The sequence below is a fragment of the Schistocerca nitens genome, chromosome 4 (genome assembly GCF_023898315.1).
Source record: "Schistocerca nitens isolate TAMUIC-IGC-003100 chromosome 4, iqSchNite1.1, whole genome shotgun sequence".
Lineage (NCBI taxonomy): Eukaryota > Metazoa > Arthropoda > Insecta > Orthoptera > Acrididae > Schistocerca > Schistocerca nitens.
The window spans coordinates 754,442,615-754,469,477 of NC_064617.1; the positions used below are offsets into that span (position 1 = coordinate 754,442,615).

The following is a 26,863-nucleotide window of genomic DNA, read 5'->3' on the forward strand; positions in this document are numbered from 1 at the left end:
GTGATCGCAGAACAGGAAAGTAACTACAAATGCTTAATAGTAGAAAGGCACCAGAACAAGACAAGATACCTGTAAGATTCTATAGAGATTACACAAAAGGACTTGCTTCCCACGTAGCAGCAGTTTATCATAGGTTGCTGGAGCAACAAGGGGTACCTAAAGGCTGGAAAGAAAAGTGCAGGTAATTTCCATTTTCAAGAAGGGTCATATTACAGATCACATATTTATAGGCCTATACTGTCAATGTCAATTTGTTGCAGAGTTATGGAATGTGTTTTATGTGCTCAAAAATTATAACTTTCTAGAAAAGCAAAATCTCCTACATAAAAATTAACATGGATTCCACAAACAGAGATCTTCTGAAACTCAGCTTGCTCTGTTCTTCCATGAGATTGAAATATGCTATCCCGGCTGAGCCCCCAGTTGAAATATGGTCACTATTTTTTATTTACTTAAATTTGGCATATTTCGTGACAGTACCTTTTCCGTAAAATGTTTACAAGGCGATATTTGTCTTGGCTTCAGTTGTCTAATGGAAGTATGATTCCACAATGCAGTTTTGTCGGCTGCAGAAATGACCTGGTTCAATGTGTTTCCCTTATTTTTGGTGCTTCAAATACCGTTTCTTCGAATGTGGTTTCTTCTTAAAGTTTATATAAAACAAGTAGTAACATAATTCATTTTTTCTGTTCACTAACAAATATTTATAACGGCGAACTGCACATTGTTCTACCGTCAACACACACCAAGAGTTCACTGCCGAGTGACTACAGTCAAAGACGACTCCAGCGTCAAAGACATTTTACACAACACACAAGCTTCCACTTGTAATCAGTCTCTTTGATATTCTTCGTCACATTTACTAATAGTAATCAATATGCTTTCGCTCTCAAAAATATAAGTAAATTAGCATATAATAAGGCAAATTACAATAAAAAAAATTCTGACAAAAATATAAGAAAACATTTACAATTTGGTATCGACAAATCCGGTAGAAAATAACACATCTCCCAGATCCATTACAAGATCTACAGTGATATGCCCAGATTAATATCATGTTCCATGTTCCCTGACTTCTGCAATGCTCAGTTCTCTCTCTCTCTCCCTTTCGTGTGTGTGTGTGTGTAAAAGAGCTTATCAAGTATTGACCAGATTTTGGAATGGAGTCAGGACTTCATTTATTCTTCTTCTTTTTTTTTAACTAAACTCTGCCCCCACAGGCCCTATGGGACCAACTGGCCGCCATTTCATCCTCAGCCCACAGGTGCCACACGATGCGAATATGGAGGGGCATATGGTCAGCACAATGCTCTCCCGGCCATATATCAGTATACGAGACTGGAGCCACTGCTTCTAAATCAAGTAGCAGGTAGCTCCTCAATTTGCCTCACAAGGACTGAGTGCACCCCGTCTGCCAACAGCGCTCAGCCGACCTGATGGTCACCCATCCAAGTGCGAGCCCAGCCCAACAGTGCTTAACTTTGGTGATCTGACAGGAACCGGTGTTACCACTAAGGCAAGGCCATTGGCAACATGTCAGTTTTAGCGGAACAAAATCAACAGATGTAAAAATAATTTATGGATTGCAGAAAGGAAGTGTAGTAGAATCACTACTGCTTACAATATATATTTATATAAATGATCTAGTGCATAACATCAGAAGCTCCATGGGGCTGTTTGCAGGACCAGAAGACTGTAGTGACTGTATTTCTGACATGAAATATGACAAATGTGGAATATGGAAGCACATAGTCATCCAGTTATGGTTACATTAACAGACACAATGGTATGAAGGCTCAATTTTACTGGACTATGGGCTGGTTTATTTGAACACATCCCTAGCTATAAAATCTATAAGTTTATTCAATGAAAAATTTGTTGCCACTTTCTTCATCAGGTATTTTTGCACAGCAGTCATATTTAACAATAGAATTTAAGAATTTCAGTGTCAATTTATAGCAGTTTTTAAATCTTAATACTACAAAGAGCATTTTATATCACTTTCCTTGATCTCTTAAAAAGGCTCTTTGGTCCAGAAATGCACTCATTCAACCAAATAAAATTCAGTATTTTTCTAAAACATTAGGTATCTACAGGTTTCCTGTGCTACATATAAAGGAAGTAATTTTTTAGATGTGATGAGAAAAATGCTGAGGTGAAACATATAAAATGATGATAAAAGCCAACCTGCTTTAAAACTACTACCAAATAAGTGTAACCATTAGATTCAGAACTCAAACTGCTTTATGTTAATGAAGAGAAAGATAGAAATTTCATCAGAATTTTTCATTACCTCTGCAATGGTAATATTAACAAGAGCACCTGGAAGTAAACAATGAAGAGGAGTGTCCTCTTGCACTGCACTTGCTACAGCATTGGGTACAGCTGTAAGTGAAACAGTTGTTATGTTCCCTGCACTGACAGCTTTGGACACCACGCATCGCACTAGCTGTCCCACACCTGTAAGATGACCATAGCATATTTAAAACAAAATTCCAATTGAAAAAGGTTTTTTATACAGAGCATCATTCAAACAAGTTACAGGGCTGCCAAATCCAATTAGTGACTGACTTCATATAGTCAGTTATTGTCATGTTCATGGAGTCATTTACACAATATCTTGTTATGATGTGGAACTGACTTACACAAGGATATACTGAATTTCTACACGAGTGTAACCCTAAATGAGAAACACATGGAAGTATTATCTCTTCAATTACTATTTTGACTACAAAATTTATCAAGCAAAAATTACTTCAATTTCTGTTTTACTGGTTAACCAGCACCTTTAATACTTTGACAACCAAGACCAAGTGTAAATCAGACTATGACATTGCGTCCAAAGGACTGCACCAAAGTATATCTCAGGCTAAGATGTTTCTCTACATGAAAGCCAGTTATTGCTCAGAACAAGGAATGGATTCATATGGGAACAATCTATGGATATCCCAGTACCTGTTCCCTGATAGGTGCTACTCTCTGTTGTCAGTTTCTAAAATTACTTTGAAAGAAGCAGCAACAAACATAGGAGCTGTTACTGAGACTGATTGAGCTATTGTATGCTTACATTGTTGCAAAATTCATGCAAGTAATCGTCAGGCTTTGCTGCTGCAAATATGTCATGTTTGTTGAGTGAGTAAGAAATTTCAGAAGCTCTAGAGGAAGAATTGAAGTGTTCTGAATCAGGTGGAGAAACATAAGTGTGCGGACAGTTTGAAGAAATAGTGAAACACTTCCAGAAAGGTAATACATTAGCTCCTAGTCCAACTATCAGCAACAGCCATGTAGGACAACACTTTTCTGATTAAATTCTTGTAACTGAGAAACAGAAGCATCCAAGATTTGTTAAGAGGAGAGGAAACAATCTACTGGCAAAGCAAGCAGGGAAGAAACAAGCTGGGGACTACTCTGATAGCAATGCACTTCTTTCCACGCCAGAATGTTTCAGGTTTTTTAGTACAAAAGCCACTTAAATATGGACTGCTCAAGAACTCATCTTTTATTTGAAAGGATAATTATGCTTACTGTAATCATTATTGCAAAATTTGTAATCTATCACTGAATTAAAATAAAGATAAATCTTCAAGTTTGGTTTTAAGTGTGTATCACTCTAAGATATACCAACCATTTTTTCTGAGTCTCAAATTTTTCTAAGTAATTTCACATCATTGTATTAAAGTGCAGGGAAAGTGAACAAATATTTTTATGGCGGTGTGATTTTCTCATTGCTGGGCCTGAGTAACATTACCCCATGAGTAGTCAGCAAAGCATTCAAAGCAGTCACTCCAATTACCAGTTTGAGGAAACTTGTGTATTTTGCAGTTGCTTAACTGAAGTGGTTGGGAAAATTTGTCATATGTGCATTCCAGTTTCAATTGCAACAAATACCAACACGCACATTGTGTTTGATGAATTAACAGCCCGTCTTATAAAGAACAGTCGAGATAGTGTGTTAAGTTAAAGTCAGTTTACAGAATTAAGCATAACCTTAGTGAAAGTTCAATTTATTGTTTGTTTCTTTTATGTGTAGTTTCTTTCCAATTTACTAATACAAAGTTGGACAACATTTATAGATACAAGAGTAGAAAAGAAGGAAGACAGATTAAACATTAATTTTTGATCAATATCATCATCATTCGAGACTGAGGACTACTTCATATTGACCGAGATGGAGCTGGAAGCCAGCATGTACCTTTACAAAAGATCTATCACAGTGTTCATTTTTAACTCTTTAGAGTAACGAGGGAAAGCCTTAGTCTGCATCCACTGAAGGGCTTCAAACAACTCTCCTTCCAAACAAAAGTGCATATAATGTTAGGGTGAAGACAGTATTGAGCTCTGTGGCATGCAGGTATCAAATTACTATTAGTCAGAAGATGATTCCTTATGAAAACTGGAGAGACTTCCTAACATAACTTTTTTCCCCTCAATAACTAGCTGACAGCTCAGTGTTGTCTCATTATCCCTCTCTACCTTTAGACAGAAAAGAAAATAAAATTTAACTACAGTGTAAAATTAAAGTTGTTTCACTGGCATATCTTTAAAGCTACACACACAAGTTGTTATCTATGGGATGCTTGGAACAACCTTCGATTCCTCTTAACCACATGCATTTCCATGTACTGTATGTGTGTGTATAGTTAAATGAACTCTTTCTTAGAAGATAAAAGCATGGGAAAATATTACTACGCATTCCAGAAGGTTCTCAAGAGTTCTATTCAACTACACTTGCAATTAAATGTCACTATTACTAATTAATGCAAAATATGTAAATCTAAGACTAATATTGGTCATTTTCAATTTTTTCGTACTCTCTTCTATCCCTGTGAATTTGAGGTTGACGTGTCTTTGAACTTTCACCAATCAACCTAACAACCGACATTTCTACATATTCTTACATGTCACCCTCTTGCTAATACTTACTGTACTCTTACGAAATCTAGCTGTTTGTTACCAGCATATGACTTTGCTGTCATACTCCCTCTACCCACTATGTTTACCAGGCAGAAATTCACATATGTACTAACTGCGAATGAAAACAAAGTTATTCCAACATTTGAAACCGCCTCTGGGAGCAGTAGAGATAGGTTACCCCACATTATTTCTTAACTCCAACTTTGGTTACAATTGTTCTACACATTCCACAGATATCCTTACACTGTATTTACACTCAAAACCTTTCCATCTCCATGCCCTCCCTAGGAATGCTACAGATGTCATAGGCACTATAGCACAACCCCACCCCCCTTCCCCAAGAAAGTAACTTTTATGTGTATCAGATTTGGATAAAATTACTCCAGCTGTTATTTAGTCTCCCCTCAGCCTTTCACCTTAGGGTGCAATGGGAGTCTGTAACTCCACATTACTTTTTTCTATTGGTAAGTCATGTGTGTACCATTACCCAGTTGAAATGAAATGATTGTATGTTACTGCATCACCACTGACGTAAAACATAATTGCTCCAACAGAAAGTTATTGCTTCCAACATGGAATGTCTTGGACCACAGAAAAACAACGTCAACAAGGTCTTTGTCAAAAACACACACACACAAACACAAACGACAGTCTCTGGCAGCTGGAGCCAGACTGCGAGAACCAGCGCATAGTGGGAGAGGCAACTGTGTGGAGGTAAGGAGGGGGGGTGGGGTGGGGAGGGGGAGGAATAGCAGGATAGGGGTGAGGGGTTAGGTTGTTTGGGGGAAGAGACCAAATAGCGAGGTCATCGGTCTCATCAGATTAGGGAAGGACGGGGAAGTAAGTGGGCCGTGCCCTTTCAAAGGAACCATCCCGATATTTGCCTGGAGCGATTTAGGGTGTGGTGTCACCGCCAGACACCACACTTGCTAGGTGGTAGCTTAAATCGGCCGCGGTCCATTAGTACATGTCGGACCCGCGTGTCGCCACTGTCAGGATCACAGACCGAGCGCCACCACAAGGCAGGTCTCGAGAGACTGACTAGCACTCGCCCCAGTTGTACGACGACATTGCTAGCGACTACACGTACTAAGCCTTTCTCTCATTTGCCGAGAGACAGTTAGAATAACCTTCAGCTAAGTTAATGGCTACGACCTAGCAAGGCGCCATTTGTACCATTGCATGTACCTCAAGATCGAGTCTCACTTGTATCATCCAGAATGCTGTATACCAAAGGACAATATAAAAGTTAAGTGTTCTAGTAGCTACGTTCTTTTCTTTATCACATTCATTACGAATCCTGTTCCAGACTTAACGCCAGACGGCGTGAGTTGACGCGTGCCCTTTCGGCTACTTCACTGTGGACTGGCTGCCTTAACAGTCCACTACATTGGCGACGAGTCTCACAAGGGACTTTAGCGTTCGTATTGTATTAATTTGCTTGTGTCATGGCTTCGCCACATTCTCCAGATGTACTGTCCGAATTTTATCGCTTGCAGACTCAGCAGACGCAGGCGTTATTGGATGCCCTGGGACAGCTCGTCCAGGGTCAACGTGCGCCGCAAAACGATGCGGCCGCCGCCGCTTCATCGCTACCGCAGCCACAACATGCCGTTGCACCATCGTTTCGTAGCTTTGATGCAGCTATTGAAACGTGGACGGAATGGTCCCGACAATTTGGATTTCATCTCGCCGCCTACAGAATTCAAGGTAATGAGCGGCAGCCGTTTTTGCTTTCGTGTGTAGGTTTGTCCACCTACCATGTGATAGTGAAATTGTTTCCCCGGCGTGACGTAGCAACTCTGTCATACGAAGAAATTTTGTCTGCTTTAGATGCCAATTTCAAGGAAACAGTAAATGTCGTTGCAAAAAGGTATGCATTCTTTCGTACACAACGTACGGCCGGTCAGACTAATAGGGAGTGGGTTGCAACTTTGCAAGGACTTACTAGGGAGTGTGCATTTGAATGTGACTGTGGCCTCCCTTATTCAGATACTATGGTGCGTGATGCAATAGCACAGAACGTTTCTGATGTTCGCATAAGGGAACAGATTTTGAAACTAGTTAATCCCTCCCTTCAACAAGTGATAGACATATTGGATAGGCAAGACACACTTGACTTTGCTCAGGAATCATTTGAAACTTCGCCAGCAGTGTGTCGCATTAACCGGCCTGCCGGGCGCGCTGCGCGGACCTGTAAACAGCCTTCGCGCACGTCCGCACCGCCACGTGTCCCGCGCAAGCAAGCAAATGCAGTGAAATCATGCCCGCGGTGTGCAACTAGACATTCGCGTGAGAATTGCCCGTCACGCCAGGCTATTTGCTTTTACTGTCATAAGAAAGGACATGTTCAAAGTGTTTGCCAGAAAAAGCTCCGATCAGACGATCACAACCATTCCAGGCCCTTTGCTTCGCGCCGGAATCGAATCAAGGACACACAGGCTCGGGAACCTTTGCCCATGGACATTCATGTAGTTAGTGCCACTCCGCCCAGTGTTCCTCTCGCTAACAGTGACTGTGTTCGTCCCACAAAAAGTGTGCGTCGACGTTGACGGAAGTCCCGTCACGTCACACGTGATTCTGTACCAGTGTCTTTTCAAGTTGCACATAACAGTCGCTCTTGTCGTCAGCAGGACAATAAACTTTTTGTAGATTTGGACTTTGCCGGACAAGTGATACCATTCCAGCTCGATACCGGAGCTGCAGTTTCATTGCTCAATCTCGCCACGTACAAACAACTGGGCGCACCGCTGTTACATGCCGCAAATGTTCAGCTCATGAGTTATTCAGGACAGAATATCCCTGTGTTAGGACAGTGCAGCCTTCTTGCCACATACAAGGGACAAACGAAACTTGTGTCATTTTACGTTCTTCGTTCTTCTACTGCAGTGAACTTGTTTGGTTTAGATTTATTTCAGTTGTTTAACTTGTCTATCGTAAATCAGGTCCTATCAGTGAACCAGACTGTGCCTTCAGCCAGTGTTTCTAGTGTATGTGAAGAATTTGCAGACATTTTTGCACCGGGCCTTGGTTGCGCTAAGAACTATGAAGCACATTTGGAACTAAAAGTGAACGCGCAACCGAAATTTTTCAGAGCGCGCAATGTTCCCCACGCATTGCGTGATGTGGTCGCCAGAACATTAAACGATTTAGAATCACAAGGTGTCATTGAACGTGTGCATGCTTCTCTCTGGGCCTCACCCTTAGTAATTTTGAAAAAACCTTCCGGACAATTGAGACTTTGCGTGGACTTCCAGGCAACTGTGAATCCACAGACTATTGTTTCCGACAATGGCCCACAATTCATGTCCGCAGAATTTCAGTCATTCTGCAAGGCCAATGGTATTCAACATCTGACATCCGCGCCGTTTTCGCCTCAGTCAAACGGTGCCGCTGAACGATTGGTCCGGACTTTCAAGTCACAGATGTTGAAGTTGAAAGAGTCGCATTCTCGGGAGGACGCGTTATTACTCTTTTTGTCCTTGTATCACTCTCAGCCCCGCGATGGTCGCTCGCCAGCTGAGTTGCTCCACGGTCGTCCTCATCGAACCTTGATGTCTTTGCTGCATCCGCCGCATCAGGTTCCTGTGCCGCGGCAGACTCCTGCTTTTGCTCCTGGCGACGTTGCCTTCTATTGCAACTATCGAGGTTCACGCCGTTGGCTCGCAGGGCGCATTCTTCGCTGCCTCGGCCGCGCGATGTATTTGGTTTTGGGGGCCTCTGGTGAGGTGCGTCGGCATCTCAATCAGCTGCGCCTCTGTCGTCGCCTGGGTTCTGCCGCTCCCCGTCTGCTTTCAGCGACGGTGCCGTCCGGTCAGCACCCTGGGGACCCATCTACTGGCTCGCCTCATCCCCAGGTGTTACCGACGATGCCTTCCATTTTGCCTCATGGCGACATGCCGCCGCCGCCGCCTGTTCTCCCGCCGGAGCCGCCCGCAGTGGACGCTTCGCTGCAGCCGCCCAGCGCCTCCCTGGGTCGCGCGCCGCCGATCGCTTCCCGTGACCAGCTGTGCTCCGCCATGGACCTCTTGCCCGCTCCGGACCAGATGTCTTCGCTGTCGGGTGCCCCGACCACATGGAGGTCGACCCTTCGGCCCCTCCTGTCTCATTACGGGCGCATACACCGCATGTTGACGTGCACCCTGGACTAGGTTTTCAGGCGTTTCCTAGCTCCCCTCGGACCGAATGGCAGGGTGCGGGTGGCACAGCCTCGCCTGTTGTTAGGCTCCCCACCCCATCGCATACGTCAACATGGGGTCCTCCCCACGGCGGGCGGAAGCCTTATCACACGACCGTTCGCCGATTTGCGGGGGAGGAATGTGGTGTCACCGCCAGACACCACACTTGCTAGGTGGTAGCTTAAATCGGCCGCGGTCCATTAGTACATGTTGGACCCACGTGTCGCCACTGTCAGGATCGCAGACCGGGCGCCACCACAAGGCAGGTCTCGAGAGACTGACTAGCACTCGCCCCAGTTGTACGATGACATTGCTAGTGACTACACGTACTAAGCCTTTCTCTCATTTGCCGAGAGACAGTTAGAATAACCTTCAGCTAAGTTAATGGCTACGACCTAGCAAGGCGCCATTTGTACCATTGCATGTACCTCAAGATCGAGTCTCACTTGTATCATCCAGAATGCTGTATACCAAAGGACAATATAAAAGTTAAGTGTTCTAGTAGCTACGTTCTTTTCTTTATCACATTCATTACGAATCCTGTTCCAGACTTAACGCCAGACGGCGTGAGTTGACGCGTGCCCTTTCGGCTACTTCACTGTGGACTGGCTGCCTTAACAGTCCACTACATAGGGAAATCATGAAAAACCTAAATCAGGATGGCCAGATGCAGGATTGAACCATCGTCCTCCCGAATGCGAGCCTAGCGTGCTGACCACTGCGCCACCTCGCTCGGTGACAGGGGTGAGGGACAGTAAAGTACTGCTGGGAGTGTACAGGGACGAGGTGGAGAGGGGGGCAGCTAGGTGCAGTCGGGAGGTGAAACGGAAGGCAGAGGAGAGAGCAGGTAGGGATGGGCGGGTTGAAAAGGAGAGAAGAAAAAGACTGGTCGCGTTGCGCTGGAATAGGAACATGGAAGGTGCTTGATGGCCTTCATCAGTCATCATTCTCCATCTAGCTCCTTCCCTGTTCCCATTCCAGCACTACACAGCCCTCTATTCCACCAATGCACCCAGTCTTTCTTCTCTCCTTTTCCATTCCCCTCCACTCTCTCCCTCTTCCCCCCCCCTCCCCCCACTGCATCTAATGCCCTGACTGCACCTTGCTTCCCAATTCTCCACCTCATCCCTGCATATTCCCAGCAGCGCTTTATTGTCCCCCTCCCCAACCCAGCGTCCTCTTTACCCCCACCTGGTTGCCTCTCCCATAATGGGCTGCTTATCACAGTCTGGCACCAGCTGGCAGCAACTGGTCACGTGTGTGTGAGTTGCACTTGTGCGCGTGCGCGCGCACACACACACACACACACACACACACACACACACATACACACACACACACACACACACACGAGTGTGTGGGGATTTAACATCTGAGGTCACCAGTCCCCTAGACTTAGAACTACTTAAACCTAACTAACCTAAGGACATCACACACATCCATGCCCGAGGCAGGATTCGAACCTGCGACCATAGCAGCAGCGCAGTTCCAGACTGAAACGCCTAAAACCGCTCGGCCACAACGGCTGGCGCAACTCAGCAACCCCACTACATGGTAAGTAGCAACTATCCTTTTCATTATATTGTTACATTCCTTGCTGGATTTCCCATTGTTTTAAATGACAAGAAAGATAATTTTAAGCAACTTTTGTGTTACAGTGAAGTTTCCACTTTCTCCTATCTTGCTACATCAAGAAACAATTTGTTTAAAAATATCATTTTTATATCGTTTTTATGTTTGTCAGGCTAGCTGTCATTGGCTGAGTAGAAATTTTCTCTATAAGTGTTTGATTATAGAGATGTAAATAACACATGAGGGCTGTCATGTTCTCCAGAATGCCAGATGGAATAAAAGTCTGGAATGCACTTTTAATTCTATTTCTACAGGGACAATGAGAAAGATCACAATGAGGGGAATGTAGTAGGAAAGTACAAACAATCTTGTCCATTATCTTTAAGATGGAACAAATGCAAAGGGAATTACTTACCAAGCGGTCTTCCAGAGTTCCATACTCTCTCAAACTCTTTCGCAAAATCCTTTTTCAAAAAAGCACGGACACCAAACATGCCTGTGTCCATAACATAGCCATGATCTTCCGCACTCTTTACTGCTGTTGTTAAGACAGTTCCTTGCACAACAAGAGATGCTGGTGGGCAGTCTGCATGCAATTCATGAGGAGCCAATGTTGCAGTTACTCTGTGGCCACCAGTATCTGTATGACGGACCTGAGTTACTTTGCAAACAACATGCTGGCCTTCCAAAAATATCTGACGTAACTTGTAGAAATCCTGTAACATTATGTATAAAAATGAAACAATAGCCTTTTAATAAATGAAAGTAAATCCATAAGCATGTCCACAATTAACAGGTCTTTTTTGAGTTTCAATTGATAGCGATAACATCAATGATGATAACAGCCATATCCTGGCCCAGATTTATTCATTTTCATGCTGTGTTGCACACGGGATAGTCATAAGGCTTCAGCTATCACCTCAAAAGACTAAAGTTATGTAATTCCTTCATTTGTTTGCAGGTTTATGTCTGCAATCTTGGCACACATTGAAATACCCGCACCCCAAGTGGAGAATCATGCGCTAACTCATTGTCTGCATTAGAAGGGGAACAATGCTGCAAACAATCCATGCCGAGCTGGTGGAAGTGTATGGCAACATTGCACTAACATACGGCAGAGCAGTCAAGTGGCACAGATGTCTCCAGTGTGGTAAAACAGGGCTGAATCACATAGAAGGAGGTCACATGTCATCTCCCTGTAAAGACCCAGGAATTGCAAAAGTAGTGGATACCCTGGTGTCTAAGAGCAGCATTTCACAACTGACAGGGTGGTGCAAAAAGTGAACATCACTCATAGGTCAGTTTGCAACATATTGCACAACATTTTGAATATAGTAAAGGTCACCACATGCTGAGTTCCACTACCGCGCACATCCATTCACTCTTCTGAGTTCCACTACTGTGAACACCCATTCACTATGACACAGTCACACAGGCTGCTCTTCTTGACTATCAAATTCCTCCCAATAGAACAGATTGAGGTGAAGAAACCATGAAGAAACCATTGTGTGATAGGGATTACCAGAATCACAACAAAGCAACAGCCAAAAGAATTCTTTCAAAACTGAGATATCTATCAAATAATCCATCACTGGGAAAAAAATGTCACTCTGAAGAGTGAAAATATAGAGAAAGGCAAACACCTTCACCAAATTTCATGGTTGCAGTTTAATATTATCTCAAATACCATGCAACCATTTAAAAAAAAAAACTGAGTGTTTCACATAAAACCAATATGCCCCACACACCAGTTAATCTTCTCTAGTCGAAATTGCCTTGAAAGTTGGCTCTACTGCATTTTATTGGAGAGTTGAGTACAGCTGTGTGTTCGTGCATCACTTGTTGTGAGAAGCTTGTATTGTTGAGTTGTTACTCAAGTGGGGCAGTTTCCATTAAAACAGGGAACCGATATTGTGGAGTTTACATAATGACAACCTCCAGCAAACAAATGTAAAGATATGTTTCAAGTGAAATATCCTGGTAGGAAGCTCCCCATGACGAGCACTATTCAAGATCTGTACAAGAAATGGAGGGCTGTAAGATCCATTTCAAATGTACAGAGGAATAGGTGACTGACAGTGAGGACACCTGAAACTATTGACAAAATTCACACGGAAATTATGAGATGTCCCCACAAGTCAGTAAAGAGGTTATCACAGCAGGAAGGTGTGTCTCATACATTGTGTCATTGTGTACTAAATGATATGAAATTAAAAGCCTTTCATATGAGTGTGGTGAAAGAGTTGAAATCTGAAGATCAGGAAAAAGAAGTGCATTATTGCAAATGACTTTTCACATCAATTGCTAATGGTTACTTGGACCCCTTGCTTTACTTTATATCAGGTGTGACCTGGTTTCACCTGTCAGGTTACGTAAACTCCCAGAATGGCATATGTTGGTCGCAGGACAATCCAAGTATTCTGCATGAAGAGCCTCTCCACTCATAGAAGATGTGTGTTCAGTGTGTGTTGTCTGGCTTGTGCATTTTAGCCCCATATTTTTCAATTACACCTTAAACGATGCCAGATATCTAGAGATCTTTGATTCTTTCTAAGTACAATTAACAGATGCAGAGACGTAGTAAACAGTATCCCAATTAGATGGAGCAACTGCTCACACATCCAACCAAAGTATGGCCCACATCACCAACATGTTTCCTGAAGACAGACATGTAAGTAAAGGCCTCATGGCCCCCAAGGTCCCCTGACTTAACATCATGTGATTTTTTATTTATGGAGCAAACTAAAAAGCAAAGTGTATGCTGACAATCCTTGCACAATAGATGATCTTAAAATGCAACATTACTAGAAAAATTAACAACATCACACCTGCAGAATTACATCTTGTTGTTGGTAATGTCATCTCACAAAGTCAGTGATGCCTGGATGCCCATGGCCACCACTTCCCCCTCACATAAACAGGTAACTACATTTTTTTTTAATGTTACTATTATCTATCCTTTTTTAGTTAGTAAACTGTTACTTGAATACTGGTTTTGTGTGCGATAGCCTGTATCGACTTACCAGCACCTTTTCTGGAAATTTTGTCAAAAATCTGGAAGTATAGGAACTCACTACCCAATTGGAACATTAGCACATTAAGCTACAAATGCTGATAACCAAAGAGTCTCAAAGGATACATGAAAGACTTGTAATGCAAAAAGTTCCTAAAATTTATAGCAATATAACTGGTTCAGAATCCAAATTGAAAGTACCTACATTCTACAGATATTGTGCAGGTAGCACAGCAACTACTTTATGATTTCCGACACAGATTAAAGGAAATTGTACTGTTCACCTCTGATTCCTTACTGTATACATGTAAAGGATTTAGGAACGAACATGTAAGATATGGCAGTACACAATGCAAGACATCACATTTACCCTATTTGCAAATTTTATTTGTAAATCAACAACATTAAAAAGTTTAACATCCTATTTACTAGACTCACACCATCTGGAGATTTTCCTTCAGTCAGAGACTGAAGAACTGATGTGTACGCATCAGAGATGTTTGTCACTGGTACTTTCGCCACAAGACAACCAGGAAGATTAACAGACAGGTCATATTCCCGTACTTCTTTCACACATCCCAAAACCAGCATTCCTTCAATTAGTTCCTGTAATATAGAGCAAGCTACGTTATTTCTTAGTTACACTGCTATGCCAAAAACACAAACAAAAATTGTAGGAAAGGAGGAGAGTCAAAGACACAACAGGAAAAAACAATAACAGGAAGAAAGGTAGGAATTTAATGTCTTGTTCACGATGTAAAAATAGGAAGTGGGATAGCAACTCATTCAGACAAGAACGGGGGAAGAAATCAAAACACAGATTTTTTAATGAATGATTGCAAAATTAAAGTGATTTAGGAAAACATGGTAAATTTTCATCTAGATGATCACACATAGTACTGAATGCCACTCCTCTTGCATAGTAGTTTAATATTTTAGCCAATACGTAACTTTGCTTAACAGGGAGCAGCAGAGAAAAAGGAAAGGAAGGGACGACAAAAAAAATGCAGACATTCCACCATACTTTCGGAGCAAACACATACAGTTGAGAGACAGCAATTTCTGCAACATCATACTTTGAGCAAGGTTCAACCAATTGAATATCTTGATTAAACCCACAACTGCAGCTGGTGTCCACCTTCCAAACAATGTATTAGCCATATCCATGAAAAACTTGTAATCATGTTTCCAACTATAAAGTATTTTTTTTCCCCTGCCTTTCAAGTTATTTTATCATTTTGGTTACTGATGGGGTCCCAGTAAAAATTAAAATTAAATTATATGGTAAGAAATGTTCAAGACTATCTAGCAGTGTTTATCATATGTCATGCCAATGGGGATAATAGTAAATTCAGACAGATATACGGGGTGAGCACAAAGTTTTGCTCTGATTATAAAAATTTATAACAGAATAACCATTTGACATAATAAGTTACATCTGATGCCGTTACATAGGCTAGTGTTACTAGTTGTTGTGACCAACATGTGGTGCTAGTGCTCCTCAAGACCGACATGGTATGTTAGGTCACGCTAGTTGCTGGCAAAATGGTGTCGAAGCAGGAGAAAGCACAATGTGTGCTTTGGTTGCACGAAACGAAATCACCCATCGTAAAACTTTGGGCTTCTTATGGAAGCAGCCCTCCTGAAATTAAATCAATCAAGTGATGGTATGCAAAGTTTAACGAAACAAGCAGCATTGAAGATCGTCCTCAAAGTGGCAGACCTCATGTGAGTGATGCAACTGTTGATTGTGTTCGGCAATCGTTTCAACGGAGTCCGTCTAAATCAACTCATCAAGCATCACATGAACTTCAAATACCACAAGCAAGTGTGGTGAAGATTCTTCGTGAAAGACTTAGGTTGCATGCTTACAAAATGCAAATCGTGCAGGCCTTGCAACCGAATGATTTGCTTACACATGCTGAATTTGCAGCTGAGATTCTCAACAGGAACAATGGCGCTAATGATTACTTAAATCGCATATGCTTTACCAATGAATCCACCTTTCATGTCAGTGGAATGGTAAATAGGCATAATGTCCATATATGGGGTTCAGAGTCTCCACATGCTACGGTACAGTTACAGCGAGACAGCGAAAAAGTGAATGTTTGGTGCGGCCTCATGCATAACAAGGTTTTTGGACTGTTTTTCTTCATGGAAAAATCCATTACCACTAACATTTACTTAAGACGTTTTGCAACAGTTCATTGCCCCACAGTTAAAAGAATATCAACCATGGATAATTTTCCAGTAAGATGGAGCCCCCCCCCCCCCCCCCCCCAATGGGCTTAGATAGTGCGTGATTTCCTGGATGAAACATTTCCAGATCAGTGGATTGGAAGGAACGGTCCAACACCCTGGCCACCACGCTCTCCAGACATTATGCCCCTCAACTTTTTTTTTTTTCTGGGGCTATATCAAGGCCAGACTCTTCATCACACCAGTTGCTGACGACGACGAACTGAAGGCTAGGATACAAGCTGCTGTGGGTACTGTGACAGAACACATATTACGAAACACCTGGAGGGAATTGGAATACCGCCTCGATATTCTCCGAGCTGCCAAAGGAGCACACGTTGAGGTTTACAAAGAACTAGTACCACTAACCTAAGTAACAGCATGAAATGTAAATTATTATGTCATATGGTTATTCTGTAATAAATTGTTATAATCAGGGCAAGACTTTGTGCTCACCCTGTACAATTCTGCTACGATATGAGACAAATGAAGGCAAAAATCATAATCAACTTAAGTCAGCAGGGAAATCAGCAGTCATTGAACACTATGCAACATAATCACCAAAGGATTTTCAAGACCACTTATCTATAAAATGGTAAGTCCAGGTTAGAATATCAATCATATTATGAAAAAGATGGATAGCTATTCACCATAAAAATGACTTGCCGAGTTGCAGATAGGCACAATGAAAAGACTGTCATTTGGCCAAAGCCTTCTTCAGAAAATAAGAGAGATAATACATACATTCACACAAGGAAGCACACCTCAGAAAAGCTTCTATCAACTTCACAGATGGGAGTTATCCTTCCACATATTCTACACTCTTGAAATCATCCCGGCCTCATCCTAATGTAATCTACTGTCTCCACACCATCCACCCAACAGTTTCCACTTTCCAACCTCCCCCCCCCCCCCCTCCCCCAAGCACTTTCATTGTGCTCCGCACTCTGTTGGCCTTTTCCCCTTCCCTGTTGCTCTCCTCCAGCCCCCACAGCCTCCCGACACTGCACCAGCAGCCTTGTCTGGCCATCATCTGGTCCCTGCATGCTCTATCCTCCCCCTGCACCCCACCTGTACCCTATCATCCCTCCCCATTCCTTGTCCCACTACAGACTGTTATTTCCACTCGACTTGTCACCAATGCATTCTGGAAGCAGTGGCTGGAGAGAGCAGTAATTTATGCATTAGGTGTGCTCGCTCGTTTGTGTGTGTGTGTGTGTGTGTGTGTGTGTGTGTGTGTGTGTGTGTATGTGAGAAAATGTACCAAACTTCAGAAAAGATCATTAAATAATCAGCTGAAGTAGATATGTCAGAATATCTGACACACAGAGAAGGTGAGAATAATTTAAGAGCCAGGGTTTGGCACCTCGCACTCAGATTATTACGAATTTTTCAGGAATCATCCATCTCAGCCATTGAAAACCAAGGAAATGGTATTATGGAATGTCACTGGCATTGTGGGGAATGAAGTGATAATATAAGTGGTAGACAACTACTAACGACCTAACCTAAGACACACACAACTGAATTCATGATTATGAAATGACATCTTCTCTTACACTGGTTAAAATACTAAACACCAAATACACTGATCAACAATATTATGAAATGGAGAGATTGCTACTCATTGTAAAGCTGACACACTGAGTTTGAGAAAAGTGTGTTACCATCTAGCCTCTGGCCAAAGTCTCCTTCAGAAAAGAAAACATCCACACATTCACACAAGCAGCCACACCTCATACATAAATGACTGCTATCTCCAGCCTCAGCTGTATCACTTCTCTCTGGCACATGAAACAAGAGAGGCAACAACATCACCCTTGAAGCTTCCTGGCAGATTAAAACTGTGTGCCGGACCAAGACTAAACTCAGGGCCTTTGCCTCTCGCAGCCAAGTGCTCTATCAACTGAGCTATCCAAGCATGAACCGTCCTCACAGCTTTACTTCCGATAGAACCTCATCTCCAACCTTCACCTAAGTTCTCCTGTGAAACCTGCAAAACTAGCACTCCTGGAAGAAAGGATATTGCAGAGACATGGCTAAGCCACAGCCTGGAGGATGTTTCCAGAATGAAATTTTCACTCTCCAGCTGAGTGTGCATGATATGATACTTCCTGGCAGATTAAAACTGTGTGCCACACCAAGACTCAAACTCTGGACCTTCGTCTTTCACGGGCAAGTGCTCTACCGACTGAGCTACCCAAGCACTACTCACGACCTGTCTTCACAGCTTTATTTCCGCCAGTGCCTCATCTCCTAGCTTCCAAACTTCACAGAAGTTCTCCTTTCTTCTGGATGTGCTAGCCTCGCAAGTTTCACAGGAGAGCTTCCATGAAATTTGGAAGGTAGGGGGCGAGGTACTGGCGGAAGTAAAGCTGTGAGGACAAGTCATGAGTTGTGCTTGGGTAAATCAGTCAGTAGAGCTCTTGTCTGCAAAAGGCAAAGGTCCCAAGATCGAGTCTCAGTCCAGAACATACTTTTAATCTGCCAGGAAGTTTCATATCAGCGCACATTCCACAGCAGAGTGAAAATTTCAGTCTGGAATATCACCTCTGATTTGCACACTGAATAATTTGGACACCAGGCATTACTTTTCAACATGTTAAGGCTCGTAACTGTGCTTATCTTCAAAGTCTTCATGAATCTGCTGTCCTGATCCATCTCCATACAGAAGGAGTGCGACTGATGCCGTGGCCAGCATATCCACTGAAAATATCTGGTCTTGAGTTGCGAAGCGACTGTCTGCCCACCACCTGCAAGCCACTATGATGAACTCTGGCAACTAGATGCAGCAATGTGGAATGACATACCAATATCTGCCACCCAAGTTCAATAGGACTTGATGCCCAGCCATTATAGAGTCTTTTTTAGTTGAAGCCCTGAGTTGCAGCTCTGTGTATTAAATTTCACAGATGTATCCCTCCAAATCACCTACAAATTTAGTCATATATTCTTAGTAGTGCACTCTGTACTCGTAATAAGGTTATTTCTTTCTTGGAGTAGCAATTTTAATGTGCAGCAGTGTATTTCCTTTGGGATACCATTCACTATCCCCATGCGTCAGGTTTGCCGCCACCTGTGGACTCACTGGCACCGTAAGTGGACCTATTGTCTCTACAGATATTTGCGGCATCACTTTTTGATTTTCTGCGGGAAGGAAAGAAGGGAGGGGATATCTCACACACAGTCATAATCTTCACTTTAACATGAAACTTACCTTATAGGTCAATTTTTTCACAGTTTTACCTACTGCAGTGTAAGTTTTAGGGACCTTTGTTACTTTTGATACAGCTCCTTTCTTTAATTTCCTTTGTTGCTTCCTGCTGGGTTTCTTACTGAACGTTTTCTTCTTACCAAAGAGCTGAAAACAAAAAGATTTACCACATAGAGAACAAATAAACAAATCCTATATGTGGAGGCAGACAAGTAATACTCAAGGCACTGATTTGAAAAATTTCATAAATGGAATGATGAATAATTTAGGATGCTATCTTACTGTCATTAAGGTCAACAGAGAGAAGGCAATATCTTAATCCCATTATCGGTATGCAAGCGACGGTATGCACTACCTAATATGTTCCAAAATGCGGTGCAGAAGAAAAGAATATTTCTGGGGCTCATACCTCAGGCTCTATTGGTGACAGAACAGTAGAGACAAGTCTTTGGATAGCCATTGTGCTAGAGACTATTTGTATAGCCAATAGGATTGCCTTTAATGTAATTAATCTACATTACAGGATCAAAGTTAAAATATTCACAATTCCTCCAGCTTAGGCAAATGGAGCAAACTGGTTGCTTCTCTTTCTCTTCGCATTAGATGTGCATCTTAGGAGGCACCATTTAGTTCAAGGGTGGTTTCCTAAGAAAACCCGAGAAACTTTATTTTTTTTTTGCTATGAAAACAGAACCACAGATGCCAAGATGGGGCTATGTACAGCAAATGCCTGAATTTTTTTATGATCTACTCCTAAGATCCCAATCTCAAACAATCTTCAGAATTTTCTTGATGTCTTTATCTATTTCCAAGATACAGGGACTCAAAATTACCCAACTTGTATACATAAAATCTTGCATGTAAAATGCAGTGTGAGGTGACAACATCATTTATAATGTGATATAGCATGGAAAAACATGCTGTAAAATGTCTCCATTATCATCAGAAAGATTCTGATAACCATGTTGTAGTACTGGAGCACATGCTAAATTTTCATGCACCTAAATAAGTAAAAAATGAAAATCTTACTGATCCAGGAAGTTCTTTATAGATGACAGACATGCCCTGCCGTAGTAGGGAAAAGAAGGGAACCAGCAGAAAAATACTGCTATTGGACCACAAGAACGCTGAGTAAGCCCCAGTTTATTAAAAGACTCCGGCTGAAAGGTGGGATGCCAGCTGCCTTATACTACTTTCCTCAGCACCTTTAAAAAATTCACCAAAAATCTTGGCATACAAACACATAATCAATTCTCCACATGCCATTGTACTGAGCGTGGCAGAGGGTACCCTGTACCACTACTAGTCTTTTCCTTTCCAGTTCCACTTGCAAATAGAGTGAGGGAAAAATAACTGTCTATATGCCTCCATATGAACCCTAACTTCTTGTATCTTATTTTTGTGGTTCTTACATGCAATGTACACTCCTGGAAATTGAAATAAGAACACCGTGAATTCATTGTCCCAGGAAGGGGAAACTTTATTGACACATTCCTGGGGTCAGACACATCACATGATCACACTGACAGAACCACAGGCACATAGACACAGGCAACAGAGCATGCACAATGTCAGCACTAGTACAGTGTATATCCACCTTTCGCAGCAATGCAGGCTGCTATTCTCCCATGGAGACGATCGTAGAGATGCTGGATGTAGTCCTTGCCATGCCATTTCCACCTGGCGCCTCAGTTGGACCAGCGTTCGTGCTGGACGTGCAGATCGCGTGAGACGACGCTTCATCCAGTCCCAAACATGCTCAATGGGGGACAGATCCGGAGATCTTGCTGGCCAGGGTAGTTGACTTACACCTTCTAGAGCACGTTGGGTGGCACGGGATACATGCGGACGTGCATTGTCCTGTTGGAACAGCAAGTTCCCTTGCCGGTCTAGGAATGGTAGAACGATGGGTTCGATGACGGTTTGGATGTACCGTGCACTATTCAGTGTCCCCTCGACGATCACCAGTGGTGTACAGCCAGTGTAGGAGATCGCTCCCCACACCATGATGCCGGGTGTTGGCCCTGTGTGCCTCGGTCGTATGCAGTCCTGATTGTGGCGCTCACCTGCACGGCGCCAAACACGCATACGACCATCATTGGCACCAAGGCAGAAGCGACTCTCATCGCTGACGACGACACGTCTCCATTCGTCCCTCCATTCACGCCTGTCGCGACACCACTGGAGGCGGGCTGCACGATGTTGGGGCGTGAGCGGAAGACGGCCTAACGGTGTGCGGGACCGTAGCCCAGCTTCATGGAGACGGTTGCGAATGGTCCTCGCCGATACCCCAGGAGCAACAGTGTCCCTAATTTGCTGGGAAGTGGCGGTGCGGTCCCCTACGGCACTGCGTAGGATCCTACGGCCTTGGCGTGCATCCGTGCGTCGCTGCGGTCCGGTCCCAGGTCGACGGGCACGTGCACCTTCCGCCGACCACTGGCGACAACATCGATGTACTGTGGAGACCTCACGCCCCATGTGTTGAGCAATTCGGCGGTACGTCCACCCAGCCTCCCGCATGCCCACTATACGCCCTCGCTCAAAGTCCGTCAACTGCACATACGGTTCACGTCCACGCTGTCGCGGCATGCTACCAGTGTTAAAGACTGCGATGGAGCTCCGTATGCCACGGCAAACTGGCTGACACTGACGGCGGCGGTGCACAAATGCTGCGCAGCTAGCGCCATTCGACGGCCAACACCGCGGTTCCTGGTGTGTCCGCTGTGCCGTGCGTGTGATCATTGCTTGTACAGCCCTCTCGCAGTGTCCGGAGCAAGTATGGTGGGTCTGACACACCGGTGTCAATGTGTTCTTTTTTCCATTTCCAGGAGTGTATGTTGGCGGCAGTAGAATTGTGTGGCAGTCTGCTTCAAATGCAATTTCTCTAAATTTTCTCAATAGTGTTTCTCGAAAAGAATGTCTTCTTCCCTCCAGGGAATCCCATTTGAGCTCAAAGAATCTCTGTAACACATGTTGTTCGAACCTACCAGTAACATATCTAGCAGCCTGCCTCTGAATTGCTTCAATGTCTTACTTCAATCGGACCTGGTACAAATTCAAAACACTCTAGCAATATTCAACAATAGGTCACACCAGTATCCTATATGCAGTCTCTTTTAGAGGTGAACCACACTTTCCTAATCTGAAGTTGACCATTCATCCCTACCACAGCTCTCACAGGCTCGTTCCATTTCATATCGCTTTGCAACATTATGCCCAGATATTTAAAGCACATGACTGTGTCAAGCAGGGGACCACTAACACTGTATCCAGACATTACAGCCTTTTTCTTCCTCCTTATCTGCATTAACTTACATTTTTCCACACTTAGAGCTAGCTGCCATTCATTACACCAACTAGAAATTTCGTCCAACTCATCATCTACGATCACTCAAACTTTGACATCTTACCTAAAATCACATAATTGGCAAACAACCATTGATTATTGCCCAACTCCTCCGCCAAATCATTTACATATTTCATCTCTCAGGAACAGTCCAGTTGAGGACAATATACTGGGTTCCTTTACTTAAGAAGTCTTCGAGCGACTCACATATCTGTGAACTTATTCCATACGCTCTTACCTGCAATAACAGCATGCAATGGGGCACCATGTCAAATGCTTCCCAGAAATCCAGAAATATGGAATATGCCTGTTGCCCTTCATCCATAGTGCACAGTATATCATGTGGGAAAAGGGCAAGCTGAGTTTCATATGAGCGATACTTTCTAAAAACATGCTGACTCATGGACATAAGATTCTCAGTCTAAGAAAGTTTAATATATTCGAACTGTGAATATGTTCAAAGATTCTATAGCAAACTGAAGTCAGAGATATTGGTTTGTAATTTTGCGGGTCCGTTTTTTTGCCCTTCTTATGTACTGGAGTCACCTGCGCTTTTACCGGTCACTTGAGACTCCATGCTGGGTGAGAGTTCATGATAAATGCTGGCTGGGTAAGGGGCCAATGCCACAAAGTGCTCTTTGTAAAACCAAACTGGGATTCTATCCAGACTGGTGATTTATTTGCTTTCAAATCTTTCAGTTGGCTTTCTACACCAGGGATGCTTATTACTATGTCGTCCTTACAGGATTTTGTCCAATGGTCAAATGATGGTATGTTTATACAATTCTCCTGTGTGAACAATTTCTTGAATGTGCAATTCAAAACTTTGGCTTTCATTTTGCTATCTTCAACTGCTACACCAGACTGGTCAACAAGGGACTGAATGGAAGCCTTAGACCCGCTTTGTGATTTTACATATGACCAGAATTTTCTCAGGTTCTCTGCCAGATCTTTTGTTAAGGTGTGACAATGGTAGTAGTTGGATGCTTTGAGCATAGATCTCTTCACACATGCAAGAATCTTTATTAACCTTCGCTTGTTGTCATTTGTGTGTTCCCTTCTGAACTGAGAGTGCAACAGCCTCTAGTTCCTCAGTGTCTACCAAATTTTGTTGTTAAACCACAGTAGGTCTCTTCCATCCTTTAAATACATACTACACTCATAACTCTCCAGATCAAGATTTACAATCTGTTTAAACTTTGTCCATAATTCATCTACATCCATAGGTTATGTCAGTTCACTGTCTAAGTGAGATGCTAACAACTGCTTATCTGCTCTGTCCAGCAGAAACACACTCCTAGCCCTCTTGACTGATTTATTAACTTTTGTAATCATAGTTGCTATAACAACATCAGGATCGCTAATTCCCATTTCTATACTGACATTGTCAATAAATTCCAGCCTATTTGTAGCTACAACATATAAGATATTTCCATTGTGTGTGAGCTACTGTGCTAGCTGCTCAAGACAGTTTTCAGAAACCATGTTCAACAGTATTTTGCATTACTGTCAGTCTGTAACCCCCCACCGCAATGAATCCAGACACATCCCAGTCTATACTCAGTATGATAAAGTTGCATCAAAATAGTACTGCATAATCTGCATATTTACACACTACTGACCCTAGACTTTCTTTGAATTACTTTAGAACTGTCACATCCAAATCAGGTGGTCAGTAAAATCATTCAACAACTAACTTGGTTTCACCTACACCTGTTATACCCGACGAGGTAACTTCACTGTCACACTCAACTTTGGTCTCGATAGACTGCAATGACAGCACTCCCCCTCCTATGGCTTCTAATCTCTCTTTCCGATATATGTTCCATGACTTGCTAAATGTATCAGAAGTTTCCACCTCGAGTTTCAGCTGGTTCTTGGTCCCAAGAATAATTGAAGCATGAGAACTTTCCAGGAAGGATGTAAATTCATGAACTTTATTATGAATACCTTAACAGTTTACTGGTAAAATTTTTAGAGCCAGAGTGCCTCAACTCTGAGCATCATCAGGCTTCCCTTGCTGCATATTTTCAACATCAATCTTCTTTGATATGAGCTTTTATTTAATGAATGGAAACTACTTGAAACCATGCTTGTAACATAATAAGGAATCAACACTGATAAGCAAGTGCCTAAAAAGGGACTCAATGTAAATATAAGTTCAGGTAGGAATATCAACAATGTAGGAAAAGATAAACTGCTACTTACTGTAAAGAAGACACGTCAAGTTGCGGACAGGCACAATTAAAACACACTCATATAAAGCTTTTGGCCACAACCTTCATCAGTAAAAGAGAGACGCACACCATTCACACACACAACTAAGCACACCTCATGCACATACAACCCCCAACTCCAGCATCTCGGGCCAAAAAGCTGTAGTTGGTGGTCGTGTGTGTGCATGAGATTTGCTTGCTTGTGTGTGTGTAAATGGTGTGTGTGCACCTCTCTTCTACTAATGAAGGCTGTGGCTGAATGCTTTATAGTGTTTTTTAACTGTGCCTGTATGCAACTTGACGTGCCTTATTTCCAGTCAGTAGACAATATGTCTTTTCCTACACAGCTAGTTATAAGTTCAGCTTTTTTTCACCTTGGGAAAAGTGTCTTATCAAGTTGTTACAAATCTAAGAATTCTGACAGTATTAGCCAACAATGCCACACGGTTAACTCTGAACTTTTGAGCAGGCTTAATGTTGTTGTTAACACTAGTATAATTTTTATCTCATAAAAGCACTATATGAGTAATTGTACTAAACTGAAAGACTACAACATTTCTCAGTTTGAAATTATCACTCAATGTAAAGGTTCATCAGTCTGAACACTGAAATTTCCTCACAGGAATTGCACAGTTGCCACGAACTCCGTCACCCTTGCCTTTCACAGGAACGAATGATGCGAGTGAGGTGGTGCAGTGGTACAGTGCTGCTCCCACATTTGGGAGGACAGCAGTGAAAATCCTCATCTGGCCTTTCTGATTTAGGTTTCCCATAATTTCCCTAAATCACTCCAGGCAAATACCGGAATGGTTCCTTTGAAAGGGCATGGCCAATTTCCTTCCCCACCCTTGAAATGATCCAAACATGTGCTCCATTTCTAATGAGCTGATGTCGACAGGATGTTAAGCTCTGATCTTCCTTAATGAATAAACTATTGATAAACACTTTTAAAACCCGCTAAAATCTCCTACTTGAGAGGACCTCTATCTCCACTAGTTTCGAAAAACATTTCTTCTAGATATCACACAAGTTACCTGTGTTTTCAAAAATCAATTTTTTGTATTTGTAATTAGGGCATTAACTGAAATCAGTTTAAACCAACAGCAATGATACACCAGAAACAAACATCCTGGAGGTAGCAGCGAAATTTGAATAAATGTGGAAACTAAAGAATTCATTAGCATTCATAAAAATGTGGTAATATGTTTGGCAGTTTGTTCTATGTTACAATTCAACAATATATTGGAAGAAGCTGTTTTATTGCAATTGGGAACTTTAGACTGAACACAATAAGATGTTCGTTTTATTCCTTGTTCAGCCATTTGAAATTTTTGAAGATTTTTACATGTTGCGCACTGTGTGGCACCTGGGTTTATTGACACAGCAAAATGTAAAATATGAAATGGCAACTCAATAATATAAATCTAATTTAATGTTATGTTAATTCCTGTTGGTCAATCTTCAATAAACTGTTAATACTTTATCATCACTAAACAATGTAGCATGCAAATGGATGGACGTGTGCCCATTTCCCATCATAGCGCATGAGACTGGTGTGAGTGAGAAGAGTGTGCTTGACTGGTTTTCGTTTTGTCGTGAAGTGTGTTCGGAGTTTATTAAGTACAGCGGTAAGTTGGGTGGGCCTGGGGTTGTGGTGGAGGTGGAAGAGTCGCCATTTGGGAAAAGGAAGTATAAGATGGGTAAGTCTGTGGTTGGTGCCTGGGTGTGGGGGGCCACTGTATTGGGGAGGGGGGGGGGGGTTTGAGTGTTCGGAATGTGTCTTTAGGTTTTTGGAGGAGCAGACTAAGAGGGAATTAGTGGGGTTAATTGAGGAGTTTATAGAACCGTGTTCTACTGTAGTTTCTGATGCTTTTTCTTCTTATAGGGGGCTGGGCGAGGAGGGGTACAATCATTTAGTAGTGAACTATAGTTTAGAGTTTAAAAATTATGAGACAGGGGCTTGTATGAATACCATAGAGGGGTTGTGGGAGGGGGCGTTAAGTCAGTTCTTGGGAGGGGGAAGAGGCGCTCTTCTAACCTTCAGTCTCATTTAGATGAGAACTGTTGACGGAAGAGCTTCCCTGAGTGCTATTGTTTTTTTCAGGTTTTTTTAAGGACTATCAGTAAGATGTACAGGCCAAACGTGGTTAGTTAGGGTGGTTTGTGTGGGTG

At 42.7% G+C, this 26,863-nt stretch overlaps 1 protein-coding gene and 1 pseudogene across 1 annotated transcript in view; both read right to left on the bottom strand.

The window, feature by feature from the left end:
• LOC126253037 (protein RRP5 homolog) overlaps nt 1-26,863 on the bottom strand; it is a 172,494-nt gene that overhangs the window by 137,214 nt on the left and 8,417 nt on the right. The window contains exons 2-5 of the mRNA XM_049954106.1: nt 19,133-19,276; nt 14,116-14,283; nt 11,080-11,380; nt 2,294-2,460 (exon numbers count right to left, since the gene is read on the bottom strand). Coding sequence (XP_049810063.1) covers nt 2,294-2,460; nt 11,080-11,380; nt 14,116-14,283; nt 19,133-19,276 — 780 coding nt within the window. The remainder of the gene's footprint in view (nt 1-2,293; nt 2,461-11,079; nt 11,381-14,115; nt 14,284-19,132; nt 19,277-26,863) is intronic.
• Nucleotides 1,413-1,530, bottom strand: LOC126253769 (5S ribosomal RNA; annotated as a pseudogene).